The 14,572-nt window shown below is 44.7% G+C and overlaps 1 protein-coding gene across 2 annotated transcripts in view; it reads right to left on the minus strand.

Annotated features, from left to right (window-relative positions):
- Positions 1-14,572, minus strand: part of arhgap39 (Rho GTPase activating protein 39) — a 610,426-nt gene that overhangs the window by 14,326 nt on the left and 581,528 nt on the right. The window contains exons 12-13 of one of the 2 annotated variants that reach the window (XM_073055077.1): positions 8,834-9,003; positions 7,079-7,319 (exon numbers count right to left, since the gene is read on the minus strand). In XM_073055077.1, coding sequence (XP_072911178.1) covers positions 7,125-7,319; positions 8,834-9,003 — 365 coding nt within the window. In that variant the 3' untranslated portion in view covers positions 7,079-7,124. Of the gene's footprint in view, positions 1-4,583; positions 7,320-8,833; positions 9,004-14,572 lie in introns of those variants that run through there. The other variant, XM_073055078.1, reaches the window with a different exon arrangement.

Here is a 14,572-nt window from a genome sequence, read left to right on the forward strand (position 1 = left end):
ATTTTAGTGTGAATGGGGATTTTAGGGTGAATGGGGATTTCAGGGAGGATGGGGATTTTAGGGCGAATGGGATTTTTAGTGTGAATGGGGATTTTAGGGAGGATGGGGATTTTAGGGTGAATGGGGAATTTTAGGGAGGATGGGGATTTTAGGGTGAATGAGGATTTTAGGGTGAATGAGGATTTTAGGGAGGATGGGGATTTTAGGGTGGGTGGGGATTTTAGTGTGAATGGGGAATTTTAGGGTGGATGGGGATTTTAGGGTGAATGGGGAATTTTAGGGTGGGTGGGGATTTTAGGGTGAATGGGAATTTAGGGAGGCTGGGGATTTTAGGGAGGCTGGGGATTTTAGGGAGGATGGGGACTTTAGGATGAATGGGGACTTTAGGGTGGATGGGGATTTTAGTGAGGATGGGGAATTTTAGGGAGGATGGGGATTTTATGGAGGATGGGGATTTTAGGAAGATGGGGATTTTTAGGCTGGATGGGGATTTTAGGGTGACTGGGGAATTTTAGGGAGGATGGGGATTTTAGGGTGAATGAGGAATCTTAGGGAGGATGGGGATTTTAGGGTGACTGGGGAATTTTAGGGAGGATGGGGATTTTAGGGTGAATGAGGATTTTAGGGAGGATGGGGATTTTAGGGTGTGTGGGGATTTTAGGGTGAATGGGGAATTTTAGGGTGGATGGGGATTTTAGGGTGAATGGGGAATTTTAGGGTGGGTGGGGATTTTAGGGTGAATGGGGATTTAGGGAGGCTGGGGATTTTAGGGAGGCTGGGGATTTTAGGGAGGATGGGGACTTTAGGGTGAATGGGGACTTTAGGGTGGATGGGGATTTTAGTGAGGATGGGGAATTTTAGGGAGGATGGGGATTTTAGGAAGATGGGGATTTTTAGGCTGGATGGGGATTTTAGGGTGACTGGGGAATTTTAGGGAGGATGGGGATTTTAGGGTGACTGGGGAATTTTAGGGAGGATGGGGATTTTAGGGTGAATGAGGATTTTAGGGAGGATGGGGATTTTAGGGTGGGTGGGGATTTTAGGGTGAATGGGGAATTTTAGGGTGGATGGGGATTTTAGGGTGAATGAGGATTTTAGGGAGGATGGGGATTTTAGGGTGAATGGGGAATTTTAGGGTGGGTGGGGATTTTAGGGTGAATGGGGATTTAGGGAGGCTGGGGATTTTAGGGAGGCTGGGGATTTTAGGGCGGATTGGGATTTTAGGGAGGATGGGGACTTTAGGGTGAATGGGGACTTTAGGGTGAATGGGGACTTTAGGGTGGATGGGGATTTTAGTGAGGATGGGGAATTTTAGGGAGGATGGGGAATTTTAGGGTGGAGAGGATTTAAGGGTGAATGGGGAATTTTATGGTGGGTGGGGATTTTAGGGAGGATGGGGAATTTTAGGGAGGATGGGGATTTTAGGGTGACTGGGGAATTTTAGGGAGGATGGGGATTTTAGGGTGAATGAGGATTTTAGGGAGGATGGGGATTTTAGGGTGGGTGGGGATTTTAGGGTGAATGGGGAATTTTAGGGTGGATGGGGATTTTAGGGAGGATGGGGATTTTAGTGTGGATGGGATTTTTAGGGAGTATGGGGTTTTTAGGGTGAATGGGGATTTTTAGGGAGGATGAGGATTTTAGGGTGAATCAGGATTTTAGGGAGGATGGGGATTTTAGGGTGAATGGGGATTTTAGGGAGGATGGGGATTTTAGGGCGAATGGGATTTTTAGTGTGAATGGGGATTTTAGGGAGGATGGGGATTTTAGGGTGAATGGGGATTTTAGGGAGGATGGGGATTTTAGGGTGAATGAGGATTTTAGGGTGGATGGGGATTTTAGGGTGAATGGGGATTTTAGGGAGATGGGGATTTTAGGGTGGATGGGGATTTTAGGGTGAATGGGGATTTTAGGGAGGATGGGGATTTTAGGGTGGATGGGGATTTTTAGTGTGAATGGGGATTTTAGGGAGGATGGGGTTTTTAGGGTGGATGGGGATTTTAGGGTGAATGGGGATTTTAGGGAGGATGGGGATTTTAGGGAGGATGGGGATTTTAGGGTGGATGGGGATTTTTAGTGTGACTGGGGATTTTAGGGTGAATGGGGATTTCAGGGAGGATGGGGTTTTTAGGGTGGATGGGGATTTTTAGGGAGGATGGGGATTTTAGGGTGAATGGGGAATTTTAGGGAGGATGGGGATTTTAGGGTGAATGGGGAATTTTAGGGAGGATGGGGATTTTAGGGTGAATGGGGAATTTTAGGGAGGATGGGGATTTTAGGGTGAATGGGGAATTTTAGGGAGGATGGGGATTTTAGGGTGAATGGGAATTTTTAGGGAGGATGGGGATTTTAGGGTGAATGGGGAATTTTAGGGTGGATGGGGATTTTAGGGAGGATGGGGATTTTAGTGTGGATGGGATTTTTAGGGAGTATGGGGTTTTTAGGGTGAATGGGGATTTTTAGGGAGGATGAGGATTTTAGGGAGGATGGGTATTTTAGGGAGGATGGGTATTTTTAGGCTGGATGGGGATTTTAGGGTGACTGGGGAATTTTAGGGAGGATGGGGATTTTAGGGAGGATGGGGATTTTAGTGTGGATGGGATTTTTAGGGAGTATGGGGTTTTTAGGGTGAATGGGGAATTTTAGGGAGGATGGGGATTTTAGGGTGACTGGGGAATTTTAGGGAGGATGGGGATTTTAGGGTGAATGAGGATTTTAGGGAGGATGGGGATTTTAGGGTGGGTGGGGATTTTAGGGTGAATGGGGAATTTTAGGGTGGATGGGGATTTTAGGGAGGATGGGGATTTTAGTGTGGATGGGATTTTTAGGGAGTATGGGGTTTTTAGGGTGAATGGGGATTTTTAGGGAGGATGAGGATTTTAGGGTGAATCAGGATTTTAGGGAGGATGGGGATTTTAGGGTGAATGGGGATTTTAGGGAGGATGGGGATTTTAGGGCGAATGGGATTTTTAGTGTGAATGGGGATTTTAGGGAGGATGGGGATTTTAGGGTGAATGGGGATTTTAGGGAGGATGGGGATTTTAGGGTGAATGAGGATTTTAGGGTGGATGGGGATTTTAGGGTGAATGGGGAATTTTAGGGTGGGTGGGGATTTTAGGGTGAATGGGGATTTAGGGAGGCTGGGGACTTTAGGGTGGATGGGGATTTTAGTGAGGATGGGGAATTTTAGGGAGGATGGGGATTTTATGGAGGATGGGGATTTTAGGAAGATGGGGATTTTAGGAAGATGGGGATTTTTAGGCTGGATGGGGATTTTAGGGTGACTGGGGAATTTTAGGGAGTATGGGGATTTTAGGGTGACTGGGGAATTTTAGGGAGGATGGGGATTTTAGGGTGAATGAGGATTTTAGGGAGGATGGGGATTTTAGGGTGGGTGGGGATTTTAGGGTGAATGGAGAATTTTAGGGTGGATGGGGTTTTTAGGGTGAATGGGGAATTTTAGGGTGGGTGGAGATTTTAGGGTGAATGGGGATTTAGGGATGCTGGGGACTTTAGGGAGGCTGGGGATTTTAGGGAGGATGGGGACTTTAGGGTGAATGTGGACTTTAGGGTGGATGGGGATTTTAGTGAGGATGGGGAATTTTAGGGAGGATGGGGATTTTAGGGTGACTGGGGAATTTTAGGGAGGATGGGGACTTTAGGGTGAATGGGGACTTTAGGGTGAATGGGGACTTTAGGGTGAATGGGGACTTTAGGGTGGACGGGGATTTTAGTGAGGATGGGGAATTTTAGGGAGGATGGGGATTTTAGGAAGATGGGGATTTTTAGGCTGGATGGGTATTTTAGGGAGGATGGGTATTTTTAGGGTGGATGGGTATTTTAGGGTGGATGGGGGTTTTAGGGAGGTTGGGGATTTTAGGGAGGTTGGGGATTTTAGGGAGGCTGGGGATTTTAGGGAGGATGGGGATTTTAGGGAGGCTGGGGATTTTAGGGTGAATGGGGATTTTAGGGAAGCTGGGGATTTTAGGGTGAATGGGGATTTAGGGAGGCTGGGTATTTTAGGGAGGATGGGGATTTTAGGGAGGCTGGGGATTTTAGGGAGGCTGGGGATTTTAGGGTGGATGGGGATTTTAGGGTGGATGGGGATTTTAGGGAGGATGGGTATTTTTAGGGTGGATGGGGATTTTAGGGTGGATGGGGATTTTTAGGGTGGATGGGGATTTTAGGGTTGATGGGGATTTTAGGGAGGATGGGGATTTTAGGGTGGATGGGTATTTTTTGGGAGGATGGGGATTTTAGGGAGGATTGGGATTTTAGGGAGGATGGGGATTTTAGGAAGATGGGGATTTTTAGGGAGGATGGGGATTTTAGGGTGAATGGGGATTTTAGGAAGATAGGGATTTTTAGGCTGGATGGGGATTTTAGGGTGACTGGGGAATTTTAGGGAGGATGGGGATTTTAGGGTGACTGGGGAATTTTAGGGAGGATGGGGACTTTAGGGTGAATGGGGACTTTAGGGTGAATGGGGACTTTAGGGTGGACGGGGATTTTAGTGAGGATGGGGAATTTTAGGGAGGATGGGGATTTTAGGGAGGATGGGGATTTTAGGAAGATGGGGATTTTTAGGCTGGATGGGTATTTTAGGGAGGATGGGTATTTTTAGGGTGGATGGGTATTTTAGGGTGGATGGGGGTTTTAGGGAGGTTGGGGATTTTAGGGAGGTTGGGGATTTTAGGGAGGCTGGGGATTTTAGGGAGGATGGGGATTTTAGGGAGGCTGGGGATTTTAGGGTGAATGGGGATTTTAGGGAAGCTGGGGATTTTAGGGTGAATGGGGATTTAGGGAGGCTGGGTATTTTAGGGAGGATGGGGATTTTAGGGAGGCTGGGGATTTTAGGGAGGCTGGGGATTTTAGGGTGGATGGGGATTTTAGGGTGGATGGGGATTTTAGGGAGGATGGGTATTTTTAGGGTGGATGGGGATTTTAGGGTGGATGGGGATTTTTAGGGTGGATGGGGATTTTAGGGTTGATGGGGATTTTAGGGAGGATGGGGATTTTAGGGTGGATGGGTATTTTTTGGGAGGATGGGGATTTTAGGGAGGATTGGGATTTTAGGGAGGATGGGGATTTTAGGAAGATGGGGATTTTTAGGGAGGATGGGGATTTTAGGGTGAATGGGGATTTTAGGAAGATAGGGATTTTTAGGCTGGATGGGTATTTTAGGGTGGATGGTGGTTTTAGAGAGGATGGGGATTTTAGGGTGGATGGGGATTTTTAGGGAGGATGGGGATTTTAGGGTGAATGGGGATTTTAGAGAGGATGGGGATTTTAGGGTGAATGGGGATTTTAGGGTGGATGGGGATTTTTGGGAGGACGGGGATTTTAGGAGGATGGGGATTTTTAGGGAAGCTGGGGATTTTAGGGTGAATGGGGATTTTTAGGGAGGATGGGGATTTTAGGGTGGGTGGGGATATTAGGGAAGACGGGGATTTTTAGGCTGGATGGGGATTTTTGGGTGGGTCCTTAGATAATCAGAATGGTTACAGTATGGAAGGAGCCCACTGAGTTATACCAGGTTTCCTTACGAGCAATCCATCATTCTACTCCACTACACTCTACCCATAACCCTGCTAATTCTTTGTTTGGCTACCTTTGAACTCACCTCCACTTCCACAGCTGAAAATGTCTGTACACATTTGCTCAGATAAGTCCTGACATGATCCCCCTCATTACAATTATATGTAAGTCAAGAAATCAGATTTGATCAATATTCTGAAAACAAGGATCTGTGGCCCACTGCACATACAGGAGTCTTCTTGCTTACACCAGGGTGGGATTACCCCCTGAAGGAGAGTTGCAGAAACTTAAGAGGTAAGGGTAAGATTGACCTTGGAGTAAGTTTAAAAAGTCAACACAACTTCGTGGGCATATGCAGACTGGACAGCCAGCACCTTTTTCCCAAGACTGAAATGGCTACTACAAGGTGGTATAACTTTAAGGTGATTGGAAGAAAGTCTGGGGGCATGTCAGAGGTCATTTTTTTAACAGAATGCCCTTCCAGGACTAACAGTGGAGGCAGATACAGCAGGGACTTTTAAGAAACACTTAGATAGGCACATGGATGATAGAAAAATAGAGTTAGATTGATCTTAGAGTAGGCTAAAAGGTTGGCATAACATCATGGGCTGAAGGGCCTGTATTGTGCTGTAATGTTCAATGTTCTATTGGTTACTTTCTGTTCTAGAAGTCTGTGGAATGTTATTTTCCCAGCTAAACACAGGGAGGAAATTGCAAGTAACCATTTTTTTATAAAATGTAGAATTCATTCATGATAAGCAAGTGAATGAGTTATAGGCCCAGAGTTTATACCTGTGCCCAATTCCTAATAATCAGTATTAATACAAGGAAGTGTTGCATTCTCTCCAACAGCCTAACCCTGAAATCTCTGAATCGGGCCCCTGGACATAAACATGAGTGGACAGACTGCCAGACCCGATGGGAGTTGCACCTCACAGGGGCAATGCTCCATTACCAGAAACTCAAACCAGAAATAAATTCATACTTGGTCGAAAGAAGTTCCAGATTATTTAGATTGAACAAATGGAATGAACCAATTCTCTTTAAAAAATAAAAGTCCAATACCTTGAACTTTGTACAAGTAAGAGAAGGAACGACATAAGGCTTAGAATAATCTCAGCTAAAATTCACAGCAGAACATGTGGAATGGAAGAATTAACAGTGAAGAAAATGGAATGAGGGCATCTCTCCACATGAAGGGTGTCCTTTGTTTTGCTTTAGCCCTGTATAATTAAATGCTATAAAAATAAAGTTACTTTATAAAGTGGTTTAAAAACCCAAGTACGAATGCTAAACTAAAAAATAAACTATTAGTAAAGTGTGCCACAGTTGGCGATGGACCTGGATGGGAGCATCATACACAGAGAACAAATAAAGCAGCTTCAAAACCAGCATCAAAATGTACATATAATACTTTTTTTTCCGTTTTTTCCCTTTTTTTATAATTTAGACAACACCAACCAGTAAGGGACTGGCAAGAAGACCTCAATTCGGTATAAACAAATGCAGACACATTTTTATACAAGGCTTATCTTTGTACGTTTGTTGATGATATCTCTTCTGCTTTGACTGGTGAACTGGCCTCGCTATAGCACGTCTTCCATGAAACTTGTGTCCAGGTGTTGAATCAGCACTCGCAGGAAGGACATCTCTTTCCGAGTGTTCTCGAATATTATCCTGGGGTTGTTGGACTGGCAGCGCAGACAGTTGGGCGCCATGACCATTGCCAGGTTGTTGGCGTCCATCTTGGTAACAGAGACATTAGCTGGCTGGGCAAAAATCTGATTGCCAGTGGTCGAGGAGAGAGGGGAAAACACAATTAGTAAGACCATAAGACATAGAAACAGAATTAGACAGTTTGGCCCATCGAGTGTGCTCTGCCATTCAATCAAGGCTGATTTATTACCCCTCTCAACCCCACTGTCCTGCCTTCTCCTCATAACCTTTGACACCCTTACTAACCAAGGACCTATCAACCTCTATTTTAAATATGACTTGGCCTCCACAGTCGTCTGTGGTAATGTGTTCCACAGATTTGCCACCCTCTGGCCAACGCAATTACTCCTCATCTCTGTTCTTAAGGGAAACTCTTCTATTCTGAGGCTGTGCCCTCTGCTCCTAGATTCTCCCATTATTGGAAACACCCACCCTATCTTGGCCTTTCAATATTTGATAGATTTTAGTGAGATCCCTCCTCATTTTTCTAAGTTCCAGCAACTACAGGCCCCGAGCCATCAAACTCTCCACATAAGTTCACCCTTTCACTCCCAGAATAATTTTCATGAATGTCCTCTGGACTCTCTCTGATGCCAGCGCATTCCTCCTCAGATTAAAGGCCCAAAACTGCTCACCAATGAGCACATTTACAAGGTGCACTGCCACTTCACTCAGAGGGTGGTGTGAGTGTGGAACGAGCTGTCAGCACAAATTGTAGGTGCAGAGTCGATTGCAACATTTAAAAGAAGTTTGGGTAAGTTCATGGATGAGAGGCGTAGGAAGGGCTCTGGTCTGGGTGCAAGTCAATGGGAGTGTGGTGAACTACATATACCTGTCTGGACACGCCCCCCCCGCTGACTGCTCCTGTGGCTCCTCCCACAGACCCTGGTATAAAGGCGATTGAGGCCTGAGCCCTGGTCTCAGTCTCCAGGATGTAGTATGGTGGTCAATTGCTGCTTGTTCTTTCTTCCAGTCAATAAAAGCCTATATCTCGCCTCACGTCTCGGAGAGTTATTGATGGTGCATCAGGGAATAGGCAGAATAACAGTTCCCAATGGACTATATAGACCAAAAGGCCTTTTGGTGAGCTTTAGCACTCTATTTCTCTTTGAATTTTGAGATAAGGGAAGCTGTTTTAACCAGAAACTTGTAATGCTAGTGGGTGATGGTTGTGGTTCTTTGGCTGATGTGGGCAAATGGCCACATTAAGGGCTGGGTCTAGCCTCTTACCTCTTCTTCTCACCTGCCTATCACCTCCCCCCCCCCACTTTCTCCCATGGTCCACTCTCCTCTCCAATTTGATGCCTTCTTCTCCAGCTCTTTATCTTTCCCACCTATCACTTCCCAGTTTCTTACTTCATCCGCTCTCCTTCATCCCGCTGGTTTAACCTATCACATTCTAGCCTGTCCTTCTTCCCCTCCCCCCACCTCCTTATTCTGGCTTCTTCCCCCTTCCTTTCCGGTGCTGGTGAAGCATCTTAGCCTGAAACATCGACTGTATTTATTTCCGTAAATGCTGCCTGACCCGTGGAGTTTTCCCACCATTTTGAGGGTGTGCTTCAGGGCTGGGTGGTTTTACCTGGAGAAACCGGATGAGGTAACCAAGGACTAGGCGGTTCAGCTTGGGCAAGGAGTGGACAACTGCGATGGCTGCCTCCGGGTTCTCATAGTGAGTGATTGACTGCTCGTAAAATTCATGTGGGATGAGTGGATCCTCCAGTTCACGATACCACAATTTCAACAATGAAGCTGTCAGAAAGTGTCACAGAGAAAGAGAACGAGGTGAGGAAATCCCACTTCAGTCTATTTTCAGGTTTCAGTATCATCAGCTGCATACAGATACCAGGTTCCACAAATTCACTGATCCATATACTCAGAGGCCACTTTATTAGGTACACCCATCCTCCTGCTTGTTAATGCAGATATCTAATCAGCCAATCATATGGCAGCAACTCAATGCATTAAAACATGCAGACGTAGTCAAGAGGTTCAGTTGTTGTTCAGCCCAAACATTAGAATGGGGAAGAAATCTAAGTTACTTTGGCCATGGAATTATTGTTGGTGCCAGTTGGGGTGATACAAGTATCTCAGAAATCGATGATCTTCTGAGATTTTCACAAACAACAGTCTCTCAAGTTTACAGAGAATGGTGTGAAAAGTAAAAAAAATTCAGCGAGCAGCAGTTCTGTGGGTGAAAACACCTTGTTAATGAGAGACGTCATAGGAGATTGGCCAGAGTGGCGACACTAACTCGCCACACGTTACAATAGTGCTGCGCAGAAGAGCATCTCTGAACACACAATATGTTGAACCTTTAAGTGAATGGGCTATAGGGGAAGACCAGGAACGTACACTCAGTGGCCACTTTATTAGATGCAGGAGGTATTGAATAAAGTGGCCACTAAATTGTATGTATGTGGCACCTTAAATGTAAAACAAAATCCCTGGGCTTTGTTGGAGCTTAATAATCCAAATTACTTGACAGGGACATAAAGAGGCCATCAGCATTAACAGTAAATATTACTCAGAATTATGTATGTAGAATTAATTACAAAGTAATTATAGATGAGGTATTGACCAGACAGAGAGATTCTGCAGGATTTTCAAGGGATTAATTCCAGAAGGCCCTTTCAAATCTTCTTACACAACTTGAGATGAAGTTCCAGTGAGGAAAAAAATAAACAATCTTTTCTCTCAGCATGAAGGGGTTTTCTATCAGGTGAAACAATCAGGAGTTTATTTATCCCTGGGAGTCACAACAAGGCTGCAGTGAGCTGTTGCTGGCAGTCTGTTATAGTCGAGCTTGAGATCGCACTGTGGTTTAGGTACAGCTGACCCAGAGGCTTTTACGTGTTCCAGAAAACAATCATTTGTATTAATACAGAATTGTTAACATTGTAGAAACCGCCAAGGTAATTCAGAGGCAGTAAACAGGATGAGAGATAATAGTGGGTCACCAAGGTCTAAAGCTAGGGGTAGGTGTTAAGGAAGGAAGAGAGGGCAATAGAGAAAGGAGGGAGGGAAGGAGAAGGGGAGAGAGGGAGGGAGAAGGGGAGAGATATATATAAAGAGAGAGGGAGGGAGAGGGGAAGAGGAGAGAGAAAGAGAGAGAGAGATAGAGATAGAGAGGGGGTGGTTGGAAGAGGAGAGGTGAATTACAGAGTCCAGAGAGCAGATAGCTAAAACTATCCTGCTATTTAACAAGATACTGCTTACACAATGAATGGCAACAAGTAATGAGAGCAGAGGACCTCAACGTGAATGTCCACTGATCCCCAAGGCAGCAGTACAGGTAAACAAGTTGATTACCAAGGCAGACTGGATACTTCCCTTCATTAACTGGGGCACAGAATATAAGAGCAGAGAGGTTATATTTCTTCTGTAGAGCTGTTAGGCCACAGGTGGATTAATGTGTGCTCACTCCATCATAGGAAGTATGAGGAGGGTGCAGAGGAGATTTACTGAGATTTATGGGATGGAACATCTCAGTTCTGTAAGGGTCGGTACTGGGACTGGTTCTTTTATGTTATATGTCAATAATCTGGATGACAGGATTGATTTGGTAGTGTTGAGGAAGCTGGGTGTCTGCAGAAGGACTTGGATAGTTTAAGAGGGGCAAGGAAGTGTAGGTAAGCTTATGGTCATGCATTTTGGTAGAAGGAATAAAGATGCAAACTATTTTCTAAATGGGGAGCAAATTTGGAAATTGGAAGTTTGGGACTTGGATACTTGATAGTATATAGATTGTGAGAGGGATAGATAGGGTTTAGTGTAGATCAGGTCTTTCTCAGGAGATAGAATTGTCAAGTATTTGGGACTTGGATACGATAGTATATAGATTGTGAGAGGGATAGATAGGGTTTAATGTAGATCGGGTCTTTCTCAGGAGATAGAATTGTCAAGTATTTGGGACTTGGATACGATAGTATATAGATTGTGAGAGGGATAGATAGGGTTTAATGTAGATCGGGTCTTTCTCAGGAGATAGAATTGTCAAGTATTTGGGACTTGGATACGATAGTATATAGATTGTGAGAGGGATAGATAGGGTTTAATGTAGATCGGGTCTTTCTCAGGAGATAGAATTGTCAAGTATTTGGGAATTGGATACTTGATAGTATATAGCATATATGTCAAACTCAAGGCCCGCGGGCCAAATCCGGCCCGCGGTGGAATTATCTTTGGCCCGCGAGATAATATCTAATTACTATTAAAGCTGGCCCCAGTAATTGAAGCGCCTATGGCGTATGATATGGCTAATGCTGAGTTTATTCAGGTACCAGGTTTTCAGGGTTTTTAGTGTTTATTCGGCAGTCTTCTTCATAAGAAATGGAATTTGTAAAGTGAAACACTTTGTAGTTATAGCAGAGACTGAGACACATGAGAGCAGGCTGAAAAAACGGAGGCAACGAAAGCTGCGTTCGCATGCATCCGACTGATCCAGCCCGCATGAAGCTGCATTTTGCTCAATCCAGCCCGTGACCTAAAATGAGTTTGACACCCCTGGTATATAGATTGTGAGAGGGATAGATAGGGTTTAGTGTAGATCGGGTCTTTCTCAGGAGATAGAATTGTCAAGTATTTGGGACTTGGATACGATAGTATATAGATTGTGAGAGGGATAGATAGGGTTTAGTGTAGATCGGGTCTTTCTCAGGAGATAGAATTGTCAAGTATTTGGGACTTGGATACGATAGTATATAGATTGTGAGAGGGATAGATAGGGTTTAGTGTAGATCGGGTCTTTCTCAGGAGATAGAATTGTCAAGTATTTGAGGGCATCACATTAAGATGAGAGGGGAAAAGTTTAAAGGAGATTTGTGAAGCGAGTTTTTTTGAACACAGAGTGTGTGGTGCTGCCAGAGGAGATGATGGATAGAGGTATGACAGTAATATTGAGAGGCCTTTAGATGCATACATGAACGATGGGAATGGAGGAACATGGACCATGGATAGGCAGATGGGATCATGGTCAGTATAGACATTGTGGCCTGAGCAAAATTAGGCCATTCATCCCATTGGGTCTGCTCCACCATTCCTGGCTGATCTCAAATCCCACTCAACCCCATACACCTGCCTTCTCACCATATCCTTTGGTGTCCTGTCCGATCAGGAAATGATCAACTTCTGCCTAAAGCACACACACAGGCCTGGCCTCCACTGCAGTCTGTGACAGAGCATTCCACAGATTCACTATCCTCTGGCTAGAAAAATTCTGCCTTATCTCCATTTTAAAGGGTTGCTCCTCAACTTTGAGGCTGTGCCCTCTATATCCGGATACCCCCAGCATAGGAAACATCCTTCCACATCCACCCTATCTAGACCTTTCAACATTCAGTAGGTTTCAATGAGATCTCCATGCATTCTTCTAAATTCCAGTGAGTACAGGCCCAAAGCTGCCAAAAGCTTCATACATGTTAACCCCTTCATTCCTGGAATCATCCCCGTGAACCTCCTCTGGACTCTCTCCAATGACAACACATCCTTTCTGAGATACGGGACCCAAAACTGCTGACAATACTCTAAATGCCGCCTGACTAGTGTCTTATAAAGGCTCAGTATTTTCTCCTCTATTCCCCTTGAAATAAATGCCAACATTGCATTTGCCTTCTTTACCACAGACTCAACCTGTAAATTAACCATCTGGGAGTCTTGCACGAGGTCCCTCTGCACCTTCAATGTTTGAACATTCTCCCTGTTTAGATAATAGTCCGCACTATTGTTCCTTTTACCCAAACATTTCCCAACACTGTATTCCATCTGCCACTTGTTTGCCCATTCTTCCAATTTGTCTAAGTCCTGCTGCAATCACATTGCTTCCTCAGCACTACCTACCCCTCCACCTACCTTCGTATCATCCAAATTTTGCCACAAAGCCATCAATTTCACTATTTAAATCACTGACAAATAATGTGAAAAGCAGCGATCCCGATACTGACCCCTGAGGAACACCACTAGTGACTGGCAGCCAACCAGAAAAGGCCCCTTTTATTCCCACTCACTGCCTCCTGCCTGTCAGCCATTTGTCTGTCCATGCCAGTACGTTTCCTGTAACGCCATAGGATTTTATCTTGTTAAGCAGCTTCATGTGTGGCACCTTATCAAATGCCTTTGGAAAATCCAAGTAAATAACCTCCCTGCCTTTTCCTTTATCCACCCTGCTTGTTACTTCCTCAAAGAACTCTAACAGATTTGTCAGGCAAGATTTCCCTTTTCAGAAACCATGCTGACTTTGACTTATTTTATCATTAGTCTCCAAGTACCTCAAAACCTCATCCTTAATAATAGACTCCAAACTTACCCAACTGAGGTTAGGCTAAGTGGCCTATAATTTCCTTTCTTTTGCCTTCCTCCCTTCTTAAAGAGTGGAATGACATTTGCAATCTTTCTGTCTTCCAGGACCATGCTAGAATCAAGTGATTCTTGAAAGATCATGACCAATGCACCCATTATCTCTTCTGCAACCTCTCTCAGGACTTTGGGATGCAGTCCACCTCACCCAGGGGACTTATCCACCTTAAGACCTTTGAGTTTGCCTAGCATTTTTTCCTTTTGAATAGCAATGGCATTCACACTTGCTCGCTGACACTGATCTCTGGCACAGTGCTAGTGTCTTCCACAGTGAAAACAGATGTAAAGTACCCATTAAGTTCATCTGCCATTTCTTTGTCCCCCATTACTGCCTCACCGGCATAGTTTTCCAGTGGTCCGATATCAACTCTCACCTCCCTTTTACTCTTTACATAACTAAAAAAATTCGGGTATCCTGATTTGTAGTCTGCCCTCATATTTCATCTTTTCCCTTCTTACAGCTTTTTAATTGCCTTTTGTTGGATTTTAAAAGCTTCCCAATCATCCAACTTCCCACTCACTTTTGCTACCTTATGTTACAAGAACCAACACTTATATGCCCTTTCCTTAGCTTTTATGAAGTCCTTAACTTCCTTTGTCAGCCACGGTTGCCTACCCTGCCATTTGAGAACTTCTTCACCTATGGGACATATCTATCCTGTGCCTTGTGAACTATTCCCAGAAACTTTAGCCATCTCTGCTCTGCTGTCATCCCTGTCAGTATCCTCCTCCAATCCACCCGGGCAAGCTCCTCTCTCCCTTTATTCCACTGCAATACTGATCCATGTGACTTACGCTTCTCCCTCTCAAATTGCAGTATGAATTCAATCATATTATGATCACTGCCTCCTCAGTGTTCCTTTACGTTAAGCTCCCTCATAAGATCTGGGCTATTATACAACACCCAATCTAGCTCTTTACTCTGCCTGCATTTGTACCCAATCATTGGCTTGTCCTTTCTTACATT

This window comes from Hemitrygon akajei, chromosome 8 (assembly GCF_048418815.1).
Source record: "Hemitrygon akajei chromosome 8, sHemAka1.3, whole genome shotgun sequence".
Classification (NCBI taxonomy): domain Eukaryota; kingdom Metazoa; phylum Chordata; class Chondrichthyes; order Myliobatiformes; family Dasyatidae; genus Hemitrygon; species Hemitrygon akajei.